General features: G+C 41.1%; 1 protein-coding gene across 2 annotated transcripts in view; it reads right to left on the bottom strand.

Moving 5' to 3' along the window:
• Positions 1–20,855, bottom strand: part of LOC110528891 (protocadherin-15) — a 275,550-nt gene that overhangs the window by 216,756 nt on the left and 37,939 nt on the right. Inside the window, exons 2-4 of one of the 2 annotated variants that reach the window (XM_021611090.3) lie at positions 19,869–19,987; positions 3,195–3,209; positions 2,521–2,586 (exon numbers count right to left, since the gene is read on the bottom strand). In XM_021611090.3, coding sequence (XP_021466765.3) covers positions 2,521–2,586; positions 3,195–3,209; positions 19,869–19,959 — 172 coding nt within the window. In that variant the 5' untranslated portion in view covers positions 19,960–19,987. The remainder of the gene's footprint in view (positions 1–2,520; positions 2,587–3,194; positions 3,210–19,868; positions 19,988–20,855) is intronic. The other variant, XM_090240353.1, reaches the window with a different exon arrangement.

Here is a 20,855-nt window from a genome sequence, read left to right as displayed (position 1 = left end):
CCATCTTCCCTGTCCCTGCTGAAGAAAAGCAGGCCCAAACCATGATGCTGCCACCACCATGTTTGACAGTGGGGATGGTGTGTTCAGGGTGATGAGCTGTGTTGCTTTTACGCCAAACATAACGTTTTGCATTGTTGCCAAAAAGTTCAATTTTGGTTTCATCTGACCAGAGCACCTTCTTCCACATGTTTGGTGTGTCTCCCAGGTGGCTTGTGGCAAACTTTAAACAACACTTTTTATGGATATCTTTAAGAAATGGCTTTCTTCTTGCCACTCTTCCATAAAGGCCAGATTTGTGCAATATACGACTGATTGTTGTCCTATGGACAGAGTCTCCCACCTCAGCTGTAGATCTCTGCAGTTCATCCAGAGTGATCATGGGCCTCTTGGCTGCATCTCTGATCAGTCTTCTCCTTGTATGAGCTGAAAGTTTAGAGGGACGGCCAGGTCTTGGTAGATTTGCAGTGGTCTGATACTCCTTCCATTTCAATATTATCGCTTGCACAGTGCTCCTTGGGATGTTTAAAGCTTGGGAAATCTTTTTGTATCCAAATCCGGCTTTAAACTTCTTCACAACAGTATCTCGGACCTGCCTGGTGTGTTCCTTGTTCTTCATGATGCTCTCTGCGCTTTTAACGGACCTCTGAGACTTTCACAGTGCAGGTGCATTTATACGGATACTTGATTACACACAGGTGGATTGTATTTATAATCATTAGTCATTTAGGTCAACATTGGATCATTCAGAGATCCTCACTGAACTTCTGGAGAGAGTTTGCTGCACTGAAAGTAAAGGGGCTGAATAATTTTGCACGCCCAATTTTTCAGTTTTTGATATGTTAAAAAAGTTTGAAATATCCAATAAATGTTGTTCCACTTCATGATTGTGTCCCACTTGTTGTTGATTCTTCACAAAAAAATACAGTTTTATATCTTTATGTTTGAAGCCTGAAATGTGGCAAAAGGTCGCAAAGTTCAAGGGGGCCGAATACTTTCGCAAGGCACTGTAAAAGGGAATGCATGGCAGTCTAACACATTCCCTAGACAACCCATCATGGCCATATCACAGTAACACATATGGAGAGGTCGGGCTGGGAAGGACATGTATGGAGAGGTAGGGCTGGGAAGGACATGTATGGAGAGGTAGGGCTGGGAAGGACATGTATGGAGAGGTAGGGCTGGGAAGGACATGTATGGAGAGGTAGGGCTGGGAAGGACATGTATGGAGAGGTAGGGCTGGGAAGGACATGTATGGAGAGGTTGGGCTGGGAAGGACATGCATGAAGAGGTAGGGCTGGGAAGGACATGTATGGAGAGGTAGGGCTGGGAAGGACGTGTATGGAGAGGTAGGGCTGGGAAGGACATGTATGGAGAGGTAGGGCTGGGAAGGACGTGTATGGAGAGGTAGGGCTGGGAAGGACATTGTGACATCCATTATAAGGGTCTGGTTGTTGAGCGATTTGTCTTTTAAAAAGCTCCACCCAGAACTGTAAAACCACAGCTCTCAATTTCGATAAATCATACCCAGAACAAAACAACAGCAAAGCAGAAAAAGAGATGCACGAGCACAGGCAAATGGAGTCGAGCTCGTGCGCTCACACACACACCTGTGAGAGGCAACTCCAGTATGATGTGACAGCCCAGTGAAGCGCGTGTGAAATAATAAACTGACTGTATAAACAGACCCAGAAAAGTATGCTTACTGAAAACTGCTCATTAAATGTTGTTAACCTGCAGAGCTTATTCCTGCAGGGAGCCACTTTGAGGCAGGTCCACCTGTTTCTCAGCTGGAAGTTACTTCACTCTCAACCACATTCCTTTTACCAGTTGAAAAAAAACACATAAAATGAATCTGCACGGTGCAACATCTCACCTCACCAGCAAAAACTATATTAGCAGTGGAGGAGGAGGAGGAGGAGGAAGAGAGGCAAAAGGTGGAGGAAGATAATAATGAGGAAACTGGAGAAGGATTTCGGCACACTTGACCCCAACAACTGGTGCACATCTGTTTAGCGACATCCCTGAGTCCTTGAACACACTCAGAGCTGTAGCCGTCACCAGTTGCACACAGCCATGCATAGCCGTACAGTCCTCGGTTGGGAGCGGTCTATACACTAATGGAGCCCCACACCGCACCACCACGACAAACACCATCTGTACCAAGCACACACGTCCCCTGCCTGGGGAGGCCAACACACACACAAACACACACACGCACACACATAGTACACAATAACAAGTGCCTGCAACAAGTTGATTTTCATCAAACTAATTAGGTAAATAGAAAGTATAGTGCTACAGGTAACTGAAGTCTTTAAGCTAGATGTGTTCTCAACAGGAGCACAAAGGTTCCTAGCCTGGGATCTTGGGTAGAGGTTTGATTGGCCACCCAGTAGCATACCAGTCGACTCTTAACTTAGAAATCCAAATACCGGTACTTCAACTCTGTGTTGTAATGTATGTTATGGTCTATATTGAACAGCAGGTACTGTGCAGAGAAAACAAAAAGGAAGTACATACCATTGGGGCTCTCTTCATCGATGGTCACGATGGTAGCAGGGGGGCCTGACCGAGACAGTTTACATTCTGTATGCGGAGAGAGAATGCAATAAAACACATTAACACCACAAAGAGCCTTATGTTATACGCTGACATAAATTGTCATAACTGATTAAGAATGGTTGCATCATTTCTCTGACTGTTGAAGAACATTGATGGGTTGAACGACACTGACACAAAAGCACAGTGATGACCAATTCACTATAATACACGATGACAATATATGACAACCATGTCGGGGACAACACGAGCACAGTGTCCAGTACGGGAGATGCACAGATGGGAACTACTCAGAGTACAAAGAGAGTGTGTAATTATCTCTGGCCCTCTGTGTGGCCTTATCACAAATAAAAATATATAAAATAAGATGATTAAAAAAATACAATGACAAAGAATGACATTATCCTAAACATAAACCATCAACTTAGTGAATACCATTGATGTTTAATATATACATATTTTTTTGTTAGTCAAGTATAAATGACCAAAGTTACCATAGATTGACATAGGTAAACTGTTTATTAGCTTTGTTAAATTACCGGTAGCTTTGCAACCCTAGTTGAGAGTCAATATACACTTAATGCCGAGAGAAAGAGAGAGCGAGAGAGAGGAAAAGTGAAGGTCTACCCTCTTACCCTCATACTGCCAGTCTTTAGAGGTCAGGGTTAATGGTGCCATAGAAGGAAAGCAGAAAAGAATCATGGGAGAAAAGAATAGCATGATGGTTTGGAGGAGAGGTTTGATGTTAGAGGAGAGAGAGAGATAAAAACAGGAGAGGAAAGGGGGGAGTGAAGGAATAGAGAGTCAGTGAATCAAAATAACATCTCTATAAAAGACACTAGATCTCAATTTAAGCAATATTTAGATGGACTTCATTTGGCTTGGGAGTAGGAAACAAGATACATCCACCACAACATAGTTAGCCTTTTGTCTTGTAGTTTGGAAATTATTACATATATTACCATATCTTACTTAAAGGGGCCATCTTAAATTGTTGCATACATTTTCTGACTTAAAAACTCATGATAAGTGTTTGTTTTGAACATAATTACTTAAGTGAACTCTTCAGAGGCATGCACATACATACATACATACATACAGAAACAACAACCAAGTATAATTTCCTCAAGCTATACCTTACTGACGTTAGCAATACTTAGATGGTACTGTACTGTCTTTCTCCAAGAAAATCATTTCCCACTTAATTACTTGATAGCACACTGTTTAGAGACACATATGACGAACCTATGCACCTTACTGGCACCCAAGAAAGGAATTTCCCACATAATTACATAATGGCACACTTTATAAAAGGCACATATTATGGCCCATGTCCATGAACCGACAGTATGTACCTCACTGACATCAGCAGTGACATTCTTAGAGATGCTGAGAGACCAGGTTCAAAGAGAATGTTTACTGGACATGGAGAACAAGTTGACTCTCACTATAACTCATTCAGCAACTAGTGTCCCTGTCTACGGCATGTTGAGGAACACATGTGATCTGTTGTCCAGCCCAGGTGTCTCGTTACAATACGTCTGTGTGTCATCAGAGAGGGACAGAGAAAATAGGCCCCTCTAAGGTTCCTCAATGGCAGTCTGTTGCTTAACTCCTCTTACGCAACTAAACACCTGTCGCTAGGTGCGAACGGGCCGATCGTTTTTCCATCAAATATTCATGGCCACGAGCCCTTCCAGTAATGTGAAGGTTTAAAAGTGCACATGAATCAGTAATACAACTGCAGGCTTGAATTCGCTGTTATATCCATTTGTTTTTTTTCTCTAGCACAGCTACGCATGATAATTAGGGATTCAATGGCAATAAGGGGTGCCACAATATTTGAAAGTTCAGTTGTTTCATGAAATTGTGTATTCATTACATCCAGTTTGTGTCCATTTTTGACTTCAGGTGGATGCACATTCATTTGAAATGCGACAGAGAAAAAGCATTCATATGTATGCTGTCTATGTGTGTATTCATTCAGAGGTTTAATTCATCAGTAAGGTGGCACACCGCTCATCTCATTTCAGTCATTTTGTAAATGCACAGCTAATCTGTTAGGAGTAGGAGTATGAGCTCTGATATAGGAGTTCAGATTTCCTACAATTTCACAGCAATTAGATTAATGAATGCATCTGCTGGAGAAACAGAGAGATCTACATTTCCTTTGATTCAGACAAAAATAGAAAGTGGTCCGACCTACCAATCTGAGGCATACACAACACAGCACATGAAAATGAGTATGCTCATCAGCTCTGAGCAAATATGTGGAGAGAAAGGGAGAGTGGGAGTATGTTTAGGCGTGTATGAGGGTGTGTGTGTATGTGTGTGTAGGTGTATGTGTGTAACTATGTGTGTGTGCAGAATGTCTCTTAAAATGAGACCTTTAGCAAGACCTTAGGATCCCAAGGAGTCGGTTGGTTTTATTGCATCTCTCTGTGTGTGTGTGTGTGTGTGTGTGTGTGTGTGTGTGTGTGTGTGTGTGTGTGTGTGTGTGTGTGTGTGTAGTAATGTCAAAAGCCTGCTTTGAGAAGAATATTCTCCAGCAGGGAGGAAGAACAATGGCTTGTATTGCTCTGTTAATGGTCCCCTGTTGAGATTAGAGCACACACTGCAGCAGAAGGGCAGCAAGACACACACACACACACACACACACACAATAACCACATCAGCTTTAAAGTCAGCACAGTCAAGAGACACATGTTGACTACAAAGCCAAAGAGAAAAGAGAACACCATATTTCATCTGGTGGTTACATTTGTTCCAGGGTGTTTGTGTGTTTGTTTTCTGACATTCTTCGTCTGGGACTCTTCCCTCTCGGGTGGCGTCCCAGAGTTAGAAGAGAATATCAGAGATGGTTCCGATCACTGTCCCACCCCTGGAATTCTGTATTCATAGTAAACATAGCTTAGTCATGCTGAAATTCCTAAATGCCATAGGCTGTAACGTTCCTCAGGTTGCTAATGAAGCCTACTGTTGAAGTTGGTATAGGCAAATACACACACCACGGCAAAGCTGCTTATAGATGTATCGACATATCTGGCAGGCCAGGGAAAATCCTAAAAAGCTCAATTGTGAAGTCAGGCGGTATGCATCGAGTTAACTTGGTCCAATAGGGAAAGGGGTACAAGAGCCAAAAACATAAGGAGTGCCTTGTGCAGCCAGCAAGCAGGAAAGTGAACATATTTGGAAGAACACATAGCTTGTCGCCAGTGGTGGAAAAAGTACGCAATTGTCATACTTTAGTAAAAGTAAAGATACTACGTAATAGAAAATGACTAAAGTAAAAGTGAAAGTCACCCAGAAAAATATTACGAGAGTAAAAGTATTTGGTTTTAAATATACTTAAGTGTCAAAAGTAAATGTAATTGCTCAAATATACTTAAGTATCAAAAGTAAAAGTATAAATCATTTAAAATTCCTTATATTAACTAAACCAGATGGGATCAATTTATACACTGTATATATATATATATATATATATATATATATATATATATATATATTTTTTTTTTTTTATGGATGTTCTCTTGATAAGTGTGTGAATTGGACCCTAATTGCTGTCCTGCTAAACATTAAAAAATGTAACTAGTAATTTTGTGTGTCAGGGAAAATGTATGGGGTAATTTTCTTTAAAAAAATGTAGTGAAAAGTAAAAGTAGTCAAAAATATAAATAGTAAAGTAAAGTACAGAAAAAAAAACTACTTAAGTAGTACTTTAAAGTATTTTTACTTTAGTACTTTACACCACTGCTTGTCGTAATATACTGGACAATATGTAAAGTGTTGCTCCCATGTTTCATGAGCTGAAATAAAATATCACTTAAATGTTCCACATGCACAACAAGCTTATTTCTCTCAAATTTTGTGCACAAATGTGGTTAAATCCCTGTTAGTGAGCATTTCTATTTTTCCAAGATAATCCACCTGACAGGTGTGGCATATCAAGTAGCTGATTAAACAGCATTACACAGGTGCACCTTGACAGAAAAGGCCACTCTAAAATGTGCACAACACAATGTCACAGATGTCTCATGTTTTGAGGGGAGCGTGCAATTGGTAAGCTGACTGCAGGAATGTTCACCAGAGCTGTTGACATACAATTTAATGTTCCTTTCTCTACCATAAGCTGCCTCCAATGTTGTTTTATAGAATTTGTCAGTACGTCTAAACAGCCAGACCACTTGTAACCACACCAGCCAAGGACCTCAACATCCAGCTTCTTCAACTGCGGGACCATCTGAAACCAGTCACCCGGATAGCTGATGAAACTGTGGGTTTGTGCAACCAAAGAATGACTGCACAAACAGTCAGAAACCGTCTCAGGGAAGCTCATCTGCATGCTTGTCGTTCTCACCAGGGTCTTGACCTGACTTCAGTTCGACGTCATAACCGACATCAGTGGGCAAATGCTCACCTTCGATGGCCATTGGCATGCTGGAGAAGTGTGCTTTCACGGATGAATCTCGCGTTCAACTGTACCGGGCAGATGGCAGACAGCGTGTATGGCGTCATATGGGCGAGTGGTTTCCTGATGTCAACGTTGTGATCAGAGTCCCCCACGGTGGTGTTGGGGTATGGGTATGGGCAAGCATAAGCTACGGACAATAAACACAATTGCATTTTACCCATGACAATTTGAATGCACAGAGGTACCGTGAAGAGATCCTGAGGCCCATTGCCGTGCCATTCATCCGCTGCCATCACCACATGTTTCAACATGAAAATGCATGTCCCCATGTCGCAAGGATCTGTACACAATTTCTGGAAGCTGAAAATGTCCCAGTTATTCCATGGCCCGCATACTCACCAGACATGTCACCCATTGAACATGTTTGGGATGCTCTGAATCGACGTGTAAGACAGTGAGAAAAATAAGACATAGAGAGATACAACGAAAGGCAGGTGGGGGCAGACACACCAGAGGGAAGGACAGAGAAAGAGGAATGGCAGAGGGAGATGGGAAGACATATACCTCTCTCGCTCCCCCCCTCCGTGCGCGCGCACACACACACACAAACACACACACACACACACACACACACACACACACACACACACACACACACACACACACACACACACACACACACACACACACACACACACACACACACACACACACACACAATCAGGAGTGTTGGACCAAGTGTATAGAGAATGATCTTCAAGTGAAAATCAATACAAACAGAGAATATCAGGGGGAGTGGAGGCTAGCTTGGAACATACGTTTAACTATTCTACAGGAGGGGACAACGTACAGAGAACTAAAACCAAACTGCAATAAGGGTCAACAACCAATTAATTCAACAGATTTGGATTCCTTTTCTGAGAAGATTGAGCCCAAATGTGCTTAGTAAAGAGATACTGTATATACTGCAGCAAGACACTATAGCTGAGAGAGGAAAAGGGTCAAAATGAATCCCCAACAGTCCTAAGTGGACTGAGTGTGAGGCTGCGACAGCATGGTGTATCATGGGTAACATAATACTCTGATGACTTGACACTCTTTACTGATCATCAGCATCTCTGTAACCAGAGGCCTGGGTATCTACCAGGACTGCATGTCCAATTCAATGTGACCAAAGGTATTTACAGGGCTATGCTGAACATCACATTGATGCACCTCCAGTGTAGCTTGCAGCGATCCTGAGAGTGAAGCCACTTAGTGGTAGATGCATGGGAAATGTAGCCTATACTTGAGACAATCATACAATAACCAGGGAAAAAGCATTAGGTTACAATTGTCTGAAATAGAGGGACATACTTTAAGAACAAGAAGGACATCTTTCAGGAACAATGATCTCAACATCATGGTCTTTCCACAATTAGGATCACATACAGTGTCTTCAGAAAGTATTCGCACCCCTTTACTTTTTCCACATTTTGTTGTGTTACAGCCTGAATTTAAAATAGATTAAATTGAAATGTTGTGTCACTGGCATACACACAATGCCCCATAATGTCAAAGTGGAATTGGCCAGCAGCATACCTAAGCATGTTTGGACTTAGTTGGTCCCTGGAAGGGAGACCAGATGCTGCTGGAAGTGGTGTTGGAGGGCCAGTAGGAGGCACTCTTTCCTCTGGTCTGAAAACAATATCTCAATACCCCAGGGCAGTGATTGGGGACATTGCCCTGTGTAAGGTGAAGTCTTCCTAAATGTCCAATCTGTCCCTCATAACATCATGGCCACCTCATCATCCCCAGCTTCTAATTGGCTCATTCATCCCTGTAACTATTCCCCGGGTCATTGCTGTAAATGAGAATGTGTTCTCAGTCAACTTACCTGGTAAATTAAGGGTTAAATAAAGTAAGTATGTTTTGAGAAACTTTTACAAATGAATTAAAACTAAATGCTGAAATGTAAGTATTTTTGTCACTATATGTAACTCATGTGTAACTCTGTGTTGTTGTATGTGTCAAACTGCTTTGCTTTATCTTTGCCAGGTCGCAGTTGTAAATGAGAACTTGTTCTCAACTAGCCTACCTGGTTAAATACAGGTGAAATAAAACATTTAAAAATAAATAAAATAAGTAAATATTCAACCCCTTTGTTATGGCAAGCCTAAACAAGTTCATGAGTAAAAATGTGCTTAACAGAGTCACATAATAAGTTGCATGGACTCCCTTTGTGTGCTATAACAGTGTTTAACATGATTTTTGAATGACTACCTCATCTCTGTACCCCACATATACAATTATCTGTAAGGTCCCTCAGTCGAGCAGTGAATTTCAAACATAGATTCAACCACAAAGACCAGGGAGGTTTTCCAATGCCTCGCAAAGGGAACCTATTGGTAGATGGAAAAAAACAATTCATTCAATATCCCTTTGAGCATTGTTAAGCTATTAATTACACTGTGGATAAGTCACTACAGAGATACAGGCGTCCTTCCTAACTCGGTTACCGGAGAGGAAATAAACCGCTCAGGGATTTCACCATCAGGCCAATTGTGACTAAAACAGTTACAGAGTTGAATGGCTGTAATAGGAGAAAACTGAGGACGGATCAACAACATTGTAGTTTCTCCACTTTACCTAAGTGGCAGAGTGAAAAGAAGGAAGACTGTAGGGAACACAAATATTCCAAAACACACATCCTGTTTACAATAAGGCACTGTAAAACTGCTAAAAATGTGGCAAAGAAATTAACACTATTTCCTTAATACAAAACTTTATGTTTGGGGCAAATATAAGAACACATTGATACAGAGTGTATCACTCTTCATATTTTCAAGCATGGTCGTGGCTGCATCATGTTATGGATATGCTTGTCATCGGCAAGTGAGTTTCTTGGGGGGATAAAAATAAATGGAATAGAGGTAAGCGTAGGCAAAAACCTAGAGTAAATCCTGATTCAGTCTGCTTTCCAACAGACACTGGGTGTCACGACTTCCGTCGAGTCAGCTCCTCTCCTTGTTCGGGCGGCGTTTGGCGGTCGACGTCACCGGCTTTCTAGCCTTCGCCGCTCCATTCTTCAATTTTCCATTGGTTTTGTCTTGTTCCATTCACACCTGGTTTCCCCAATCACCCTACATGTATTTATTCCTCTGTTCCCCCTCATGACTTTGTGTGAAACTATTTGTGTGTTACATGTTGTACGCACTAGGCTAAGCTTTTGTTATTTTCCATGTGTTTTCACTAAGCTTATTTGTATTGCTATACAGTTATGTTGTGTGATATTTGTGTGCGCTATACACTTTGCCTTGTTGGCTTAAGGAGGTTTTTGACGCAGCTGCGCCCATCTGTATATCTCTCCTGCCGTAATAAAGTGTGTGCCTGTTCACAATTCTCTGCTCTCCTGCAGCTGACTTCACCACAAGTACACACACGCCTGACACCGGGAGACAACTTTACCATTCAGCAGGGCAATAACCTAAAACACAAGGCCAACTATATACTGGAGTTGCTTACCAAGATGACGTTGAATGTTGTTGAGTGGCCTAGTTACAGTTTTGACTTAAATTGACTTGAAAATCTATCGCAGGACATGAAAATGTCTGTTTAAGCAATAATCAACAACCAACTTGACAGAGCTTGAAGAATTAAGAAAATAACACGCAAATGTTTTACAAACCAGGTGTGCAAATCTCTTAGAGACATACCCAGAAAGACTCACAGCTATCATTTCTGCCAAAGGTAACATGTATTGACTCAGGGGTGTGAATAATTATGTGAATGAGATATTTCTGTATTCATTTTTCAATACATTTGCTAAAATTTCTAAAAACATGTTTTCTCTTCGTCATTATTGGGTATTGTGTATAGATGGGTTTCTGACGGCGCAGAAGGAAGGGACACCAACCTGATCAACAAGCACTGCAGTAACTCGATCTACAGTTGGTACCTCCAGACAATGCATAGCATTAGTGCAATAGACATCTAATAATAATTCATTCAACAACAAACGTCTATCCACAATTAGGATTACCAAAGCAGATCAACGAGCACCGAAGCATCTAGACTAATGTTTAATTAGCCATCTCACAAACCATAGAGAGGGGAACATTGCTTTAATGGATATATCTATTTTGTTCACAGTCAAATTAGTCGAAGTATAGGAGGAAAAACAGAAAATGTTAAAGACACAGTATTCCATCAGTAATTGGTAATCAAGGCACTATACACTCCAGGAGCTTAGTCCAAGGACAATCTAAATATTCTAATTAGAACCTCGGGGTAATTTGCTTTCATTTGAGGAGATAATATCCTGCACTAATCAACATGCCGATTCCCCCTTAAGCTACAAAACTTCAATTAATAAATGTTTATCGTTTTTCCTCACAAAAGAACTGGGCTCAGAGATGGACGGAGGCACAACTAACCTGTTTTAGATGTGATGTGGTTGTTTTTGTGCAAGATCTTACTTTGTTCCATGACTGGGATATGAAAGCTGCAAAATATTTCAAGGTATTTTCAGAAGAAGCAGGCTTACAGAAATAGACAGTGCCTTAATTCTTTACAGGACATTTCAATCAGCACTGAATTACCAGAGCACTCAGACAAGGCACCACTGAGATAATGCTGCCCACTGACATTTTATTTTCAGAATGTTTTTTTTAGCTGCCTATGAAATCAGTGCCCTCTGCGTTTTCACAACTTCATCTGAAAAAAGTAACTAAATCAAATAGCCACAGCTCACTCAAAGTTCTTAAAACACATTTTAGCTGATGGGGAATTCCGTTTGTTCATAATTATTTGATGGGAGTTGTTCCCATAATAACCCATCGTCTCACAACTAACTAGTAATGCATGCATACACACAATCCAATCCATATTGATATTGTCAGAATAACTAAGACATTCTTCTCCATCCACAGACAGTCTCTTCCCATCAGAGACAGAGAATGAAAGGAGAGAACACTACTCCTGTAGATGAATGGCTTTCTTCCAGGCAGTTTCACACCAGGTCCTTCATCTCATAAAACCTTTAATACCTCCTTATGCACTCATAAATACTACTGCCCTTTAAATAAATATTAAGCCTTGATGACGGAGAGCAATTGTCTGAGAGTCCCTTTCCAATGTCACCTCTCTCTCTCAAGGCGAGAGCTGAGGAATCTTGAACCAATCCAGATCCCTCGCCTTACCTCACCTTTCCAAGCAGTGAGAAGATTGGAAGATTGCCCTACCGCAGTGTCACTGATCATCGTCATCAGCTTAAAACACTCCAAGGTCAAAGGTTACATTTATGGCCCTGCCAATCCCTGTTGTGGCAGGCATGATGCCTAGATGAGGGACTGAAGACTGAACTGAACAGGGACTTCTTAATTTCCCAGGGGGCTTAGTGTAATCTGCTTGCATAGAGTGGCATCCAGAAGGGCAGCAGGGAACCCTGGTCTGGGGCCAGCAATAGCTGGTTGGTGAAGAGCTGAGAGTGACAGGGAAGGCATTTGTTCAACGCTGCCCATTGCCAGTTAAAGGAAAAATCTACCCAAAACCATTAATTCCTATAATTTGCAGTGTTAAGTTACACTTATATGTGAGAAAAATATTTTGGGGTGAAAATGTTTCATTTTGTCATCATAATAAGGTTGGTGGCAAATGTGAAAATCGTTGTGGAAATCTGTTGCAGCTCAAGTCAACTACAAAACCCACAATGCAATGCTCTCTCTGTGGGCTGGCCGGCTAGCCAGGTAGTTATCTAGCAAACGTAGCTACACACAATAATACCAAAGTCAATATCAGCATGTGAAGTAGTTAGTTAACTGTAAACAAACTGCACTAAACAAACTACACTATCAATTTAGGAGTCAACAATTTCACCATGTTCAACCTGCAGATCGAGTGGAATTTGACATTTGCAACAGCCATTCAACAGCACCATGCAATGCAGCCTGAAGAGGAAAACAAATAGGAAAAATGTGGTGGACCCTCTTAACGTGCACATTTCTCGAGGTAGGAATATCACAAAAAATATGATCAATGGTTCATTCAAGAGAAGCCGTTATGACATCAGCCAGTATTGAAATCTGACATACACTGTATGACAGATGTTTTTTCTAAAATTCAGATTCCTAATAACTTCCAGTTTAGTGAGAGCAGCTTTATTGCTAAGCTATATCACAATGGTTGAATTTCTGCCTGCTTGAACGGCAATAGTATCAGATACACATAAAAACATAAAATGACCCCAGGAATCGATAGAACATCGCTCAGAGATTAACAAAAACAACATAACATTCAAAATGACTGAATATTTATTTTAATGGGAGTGTCACGCCCTGACCTTAGAGAGCTTTTTATGTCTCTATTTTGGTTTGCTCAGGGTGTGATTTGGGTGTGCATTCTATGTTCATTTTTCTATGTTTTGTATTTCTTTGTTTTGGCCGGGTATGGTTCTCAATCAGGGACAGCTGTCTATCGTGGTCTCTGATTGGGAACCATACTTAGGTAGCCTTTTCCCACCTGTGTTTTGTGGGTAGTTGTTTTCTGTTTTGTGTCTGCACCAGACAGAACTGTTTAATTTGTTCCATTTTGTTATTTTGTCTCAGTGTTCAGTTTAAATAAATGATCATGAACACGTACGACGCTGCGCTTTGGTCCACTCCTTCTTCATGCAACGACAAGCGTTACAGGGAGGTCACGGCAATGGCAACCACAAAACAGTCAAAACAAAACTGCACTATAGCAGTGCTGGATTTATTCATGATAGATATATGGTGCATTCGGAAAGTATTCAGACCCCTTCCCTTTTTCCGTAATTTGTTAAACACACAATACCCCATAACGACAAAGCAAAAACAGGTTTACTTTTTTTTGTGCAAATATATTACAAATAATTACATAAGTATACGTATATACACTGTACTCTATACCATCTACTGCATCTTGCCATCTTGATGTAATACATGTATCCTTAGCCACTTTAAACAATGCCACTTTTATATTTTTACATACCCTACATTTCTCATCTCATATGTATATACTGTACTCGATACCATCTACTGCATATTGCCTATGCCGTTCTGTGCCATCACTCATTCATATATTTTTATGTACATATTCTTTCATTGTTGTTGTTGTGGAATTGTTAGGTTAGATTACTCGTTGGTTATTACTGCATTGTCATAAGAAGAAGAACAAGCATTTCGCTACACTCGCATTAACATCTGCTAACCATGTGGACAAAATAAATAACATTTGGAGTTTGGAGTTTGCCAAAAGGCACCTAAAGGATTCAGACTCTGGGGTTGTTTGTTAGGATCGAGGTGAAAGATGAGCGGAGCAAAGTACAGAGAGATTCTTGAAGAAAACCTGCTCCAGAGCGCTTAGGCGAAGGTTCACCTTCCAATAGGACAACGACCCTAAGCACACAGCCAAGACAATGCAGGAGTGGCTTCGGGACAAGTCTCTGAATGTCTTTGAGTGGCCCAGCTATAGCCCAGGCTTGAACCTGATCGAACATAACTGGAGAGACCTGAAAATAGCTGTGCAGCGACGCTCCCCATCCAACCTGACAGAGCTTGAGAGTATCTGCAGAGAAGAATGGGAGAAACTCCCCAAATACAGGTGTGCCAAGCGTGTAGCTTCATACCCAAGAAGACCTGAGACTGTAATCGCTGCTAAAGGTGCTTCACAAAGTAAAGGGTCTGAATACTTATGTAAATGTGATATTTCATTTTGATATTTTTTTTATAAATTTGCAACAATTTCTAAAAACCTTTTTTTGCTTTGTCATGATGGGTTATTGTGTGTATATTGATGAGAATTGTTTTTTTTAATCAATTTTAAAATAACAGAATCTGAAACGCAAAAAAAGTGGAAAAGTTAAGGGGTCTGAATATTTTCCGAATGCACTGTAACTCAGGCAGCTACCGCTCACCTTATTCCCTGTGAGCTCTAAAGACAGCATCAGGTAGAGCCACTCAATTTTCAAGCATAGTGGTGGCTGCATTATGTTATGAGTATGCCTGTCATCGTTAAGGACTGGGGTGTTTTTCAGGATAAAAAATAAACAATATAGCTAAGCACAGCTAAATCCCAAAGGAAAACCTGGTTCAGTCTGCTTTCCACCAGACACTGGGAGATGAATTTACCTTTCAGCAGGACAATAACCTAAAACACAAGGCCAAACCTACTCTAGAGTTGCTTACCAAGAAGACAGTGAATGTTCCCGAGTGGTCGAGTTATAGTATGGACTTAAATCTACTTGAAAATCTATGGCAAGACCTTAAAATGATTGTCTAGCAATGACCAACAACCAATTTGACAGAGTCTGAATTTATTTTTAAAGAATAATGGGCAAATGCTGTACAAGCCAGGTGTGGAAAGCTCTTAGAGACTTACCCAGAAAGAAGCGACTACAAAGTATTGACTCAAGGGTGTGAATACTTATGTAAATTAGATATTTCTGGATTTGATTTTAAATACATTTTACAGAAATGTCTAAAAACATGTTTTCACTTTGTCATTATGGGGTATTGTGAGTAGATGGGTGAGAAAAATACATATTTAATCAATTTTGAACTAGGACTGTAACAACAAAATGTGGAATAAGTCAATGGGTATGAATACTTTTTGAAGGCACAGTAGATCGGCGCACAGGTGTATCAATAGACTCTTAAGGATTAAAGGTATTACTCACATCGGTTACGGAGAGCGTGATCACACAGTCGACCGGAAAAGCTGGTGCTCTCACCGATTGTTCAGTGTTGCCTGCCTCAATTTATATGAATTTGAGAGTGTTTACATTTCTCCAGCCCCATCCCATAGCTGTTTACCAAAGAAGTGGTGGGGTTCCCGCTTTATTGTTTTAACTGCAGATTGACCCTTTTATACCACATTTCCATTTTACTCATTTAGCAGACGCTCGTATCCAGCGTGACTTACAGCAGCCGTTAGGGTTAAGTGCCTTGCTGAAGGGCACATCGACAGATTCTTTACCTTACAGGTCCTCAGGTGGGTTTAGAAAACAGTTACAGAGAGGATTGCTCAGATCATATACAACCATTCTCCTTCACTTGAGGGAAAAAAGCTAGATCGATGTTAAAAAAGGACATTGCTTCGAGTGTTGCAATCACACTCCCATTGAACTGCTCGGAGTTGATCCTGCACATGGACCAGTTGAGCTCCAGGAGAGGCCAAGTTCAGGCTCAGCCAAGCCCAGCAAACCCCCATCCTCCTGGGCCACACCGAGCCTGATTACAGCCTGCTGGCTGCCAGATTAAAACATACATCCACACAGCCGCTCCACTTCCCCCACAGCTAGAGGCTGCTACTGCTAGACAGAGTCTGCGCATCTGGCCTCTAATCAAACAATCCCCAAAATAGAGAAACAATTTCAGACAGAGACAAGGGAGGGGAGAGAGAGAGAGAGAGAGAGGAAGGGGATGAGAGAGAAGGTTAGATGGAGTCTGAGGAGAGGACACATCCCAGCAAACCATTAATATTCCCAGAATATTAGCTAAGATTCCCCATTAAGTTCTAGTAAAGGATTTATCTAACTTTAGTTGTCCAGGTAATCAAATAACACAATGTACCAGTAATGTTTTTAAAACATACTGCCGGAAACAAAATGTGAGAGTAAAGTTCTGGAAAGGTTCTTGCAACATCAGGCAAAGGTTTTGTACAAACATTGTATAATCATAAGTACAACCGGACAGTTTTTGTATTATGATAACATTTGCTGCAACCAAATTAATGTTTTGAGAACTTTCACAGAACCAATTTTGGTTAGCTGGGATGGCTGTCAACATACACACACAATTATTTAATGAGAATAGGGCAACCATCAAAGCCTCAAGAGAGACATAATAAACATACTAGTGATGAAACCCTTCAAAGATAATAGCCGCTTGTCATTAGTACAGTGTATTACCACAGAAATAAGTCCATGTACACACACACACACACACACACACACACACACACACACACACACGCACACACGCACACACACACACACTAAACATCAGGAGATTTTGAGTGATTGTATTGAGAGGTAGAGAGAGGTATGAGAAAGGTTTGTGCGTTGTCATCCAGATTGAGGCTTGACCTTTCATGATCCTTTCCTAAGCTATGGGGCCTGCTGATCGCTGATCCTCATAGAGACAGACAGTGGATGGACAGACAGGGGATATGCATGATGGGAATACTGCATTGCATAGCGCCATGCCACACTGTTCAGACAGACTCACAGTATTCAGACTGACTGTCAGAGATGTAAGACAGTTAAAGCATATGAGGCAAAGTGGAGATGAGAAGGTGAAGAAAGAGCTCTAGGAAAGAGAGGATGAAAGAAACATGAGGATGGGACACACTGTAGAAAGGCAGAAAGAGAAACAAAGAGCTATGCGATACCTATTCTCTTATCTTTAATTGGTGTTTTCATGTAATTTCCATGTTTCGATATAGAAATTATTGTTGCATGTTTTTTGTATACTGTAACAACCTTGTTGTATTGTACCCTTGAATGCTGACAGACAGACAACAAACAGACAGTAAGACTATAGACAGGGAGATTTATGGTTGGAAATGGCCTAAGAAGGCCCGCTCAAACCAAGGTGACACTGAGAAAATAAGCACGCACATGCACAGTTGGGAACACACTCACTCACGCACACACACACACACACACACGAATGCACACATTCTCGTAAACAGACACTGTTCCCTCTCATGCTTCAACAAGCGTCCGTGTTTCCACGCAGTGATCCAATCAACTCTCACTTGTGATTGTTCTAACTACCTCTAATTCCTACCTGCTCCCTGTGTAATTATCCCGTCTGTATTCGTTCAAATTATAGGCTGCATCCCCAGTTATAATCAGTGGGCTGAAGCTCCACTGATACAGGAGCAGGTCACCGTACCGTGAGATAAATACAGAGACGGCACAAAGGCGAGGAGGACAAGTACAGGAAATATATAATCATGTGCCAGTCTGGTCACTTACATCCATATGGAGTAGATACATAAGAGATGTAAGTTTAAGTGCAACAACTCTGACTGAGGATACCGGTTCTAAAGCACTAGTTCAAAATAACATTAGAAACCACACTCTTCCATCAACTTTTATGTTACATCAAATTACACGTTAAATACTTGACAATGGCAAGTGGAAATATGTAAAATTGTCAGACCTCAGCCTAGACTCAATTACCCACAGAGATTGAATGTGGTCAGAAGATACATTTTTTGTTTGTTTAGGCGAAGGCCAACTAGGCTTCTGCTAAGCCTGCTCAACATGTGGATGCAAGAAAAGCACAAACATACACATGGGCGTACGTAATACAAAACTCATTCAAATTACAGGCTACGACTGCACACACACAAACACATATGCGCATAACACACTTAAGTGCATACAGACAAAACAATCACTCCAACATGCACTCACACACAGACACACATAGGCTCTGAAAAAAAAGGACTTATTTAAGCAGGAACTCACTTCCCCCCAAGGTGACAGGAGCTAATTAATGAGCTGATGTGAGTGCCAGCCAAAACTCTATAAAACTGTGAAAGATTGCAGCTTTAAAGGCATTACCTTCAGTGGTTTCTCCAAGGTAAGCCATGCATTAAAAGAAGACTAACTTTACAGAAACTGTAAAACGGTACAAATAAATCCATATTCCAGGGGTAATAAAAACTATGATATTTTAGGTCAGTACTCTCCTCACTCAACAGCAGCAGATGTTTGGCTGTTTATGCATCTAGACAGTTTCCACAAGGAACCCACAATGCTTTGCTTTCACCTTGAGGAGGCACTCCATTCCATTTTTGTACAATTATAATACTTTAGTAATACAGTAGCAAGGAAGGAAGGAAGGAAGGAAGGAAGAGAGGGATTGAGGGAGGGAGGGAGGGAGGGAGGGAGGGAGGGAGGGAGGGAGGGAGGGAGGGAGGGAGGGAGGGAGGGAGGGAGGAAGGAAGAAATGAAGAAATGAAGAAATGAAGAAATGAAGGAAATAAGGACACTTCTTGAAGTAAAGTGACATATCCTGGGGCGGCAGGTAGCCTAGTGGTTGGAGTGTTGGGCCAGTAACTGAAAGGTTTCTGGTTTGAATCCCTGAGTTGACAAGGTAAAAATCTGTCGTTCTGCTCCTGAACAAGGCCGTTAACCCACTGTTTCACAGTAGGTCATCATTGTAAATGAGAATTTATTCTTAACGGACTTGCCTAGTTAAATAAAATAAAAAATCTTTGGGACAAGTTAGAAACAGTATCACACTGGGGAAGTCAAGTATGGTTATGTCTTTAGTTATTGTACTTTACAGTTCATAATTTACTGACCGTCTCAGAAACATTTGAATGGAGTGTTACAAAGTATATATTTTCACTGTACAGTACATTACACTACAAGGAGCACCCTCTTCTCCAGCTAATTCAACTGTACTGACAGTAATGAGGGATGTATAAATATTTAACATAATGCCTTTTGAGTCATATTGATGACGAGGGAAAGGCTTGACACTAGGGAGCTTACTGTGAGTGCACCGTGATTAAGTATCATAGAGAATATCTATACAACCATCCAAGAAAGTAATTAGCTACCGCTCTGCTCTCCCTCGACCCCCTGGCTTAACTCAGACAATTTGTCCTGGCCATTTGTCCTGACCCCCTCATCTTACCAGCCAATCTCTGGATTCTTTGTTACTATGCTTTTCGAAAAAGCTCACAGGCATACACTCCAGTGAAAAGGTCTACCTTAAACAGTATGCATGTTTTCACTCAGCACATATAATATTCTATATAATAGAATAGAATGGACACTTAATTGTCAATTTTACAATGGAAATTGATTGATTTGCTGTCACAATACCCAACTTCACACATCCCGTTAAGGCCTGTCCATCTACTGTACCTTCTGTTTTCTGGGCCCAGCTGTAGGTGGTCAGAGAGAGGAGCGCCATGCTTATCCCCAGCCATCTGAAGAGACATGGCCCCCGTCGCATCTTCTGTCAAATGTTATTGCCTGCCCACCTGGACGTGAGGAAGAGAGGGAAACTTCATTAAATGGCCAGAGATAACACATTTCAGCCCAGATGTTCTTGTCCAGCACACACCTGTTAGCTAAGACTGCTCATAATGGACGTACCTAATACTCATTCAAATTACAGGCTACGACCGCACGTGTACATAGGCTACACACACACGCAGGCGGACAAACAAAGACAGACACACATGCACAGAAATTGTACAGAACAGCCAAGGTTGTTACTGAGCCATTGCGGGACACATGTGCGTGTTGCTCACATTCTGTGTGTACGTTATCGTGTGTGAATTGGGTAGACATCACATTATCCCAACACAATAAATGCATCAACAATAAAGGTGCAAGTTGGAACCAAATAGGGTTCTTGATAGCGATGCCATATTGGACATTTTTTTGGATCACTGAAGAACCATAAATGGGATGGTTCTTTAAAGAGCCCTACCAATAAACAAAAAAATGCTAAAGCTCCAAAGATCCATTATTAGTTTCACAAGGATCCAGCATTAAAGGTTCTACAAAGATCCATTATTAGTTTCACAAGGATCCAGCATTAAAGGTTCTACAAAGATCCATTATTGGTTACACAAGGAAACAGCATAAATGTTTATAAATTAACCCTGGTCCTAACCATAACCCAACCCTTCGAAGCACAGCATTGATGGTTCTACGTAGATTGGGTTCTCCAATGGTTCTCTCATATGGTGGTTCTTCAGGAATTTTAATTAAAATACATTAATTATTTAAACTGTATTGAAATAATAATCAATCATGACCAAATGTACCAATAGTTTATTATACAACCAAGCACAAAACAGTAGAATGTACAATTTCAAACAAAGTACCATTTCATTTCAA

The sequence above is a fragment of the Oncorhynchus mykiss genome, chromosome 1, assembly GCF_057628025.1.
Source record: "Oncorhynchus mykiss isolate SJ-2025 chromosome 1, ASM5762802v1, whole genome shotgun sequence".
NCBI lineage: Eukaryota > Metazoa > Chordata > Actinopteri > Salmoniformes > Salmonidae > Oncorhynchus > Oncorhynchus mykiss.
The sequence above is the reverse complement of the archived record's forward strand: the minus strand, read 5'-3'. Positions and strand labels throughout refer to the sequence as shown.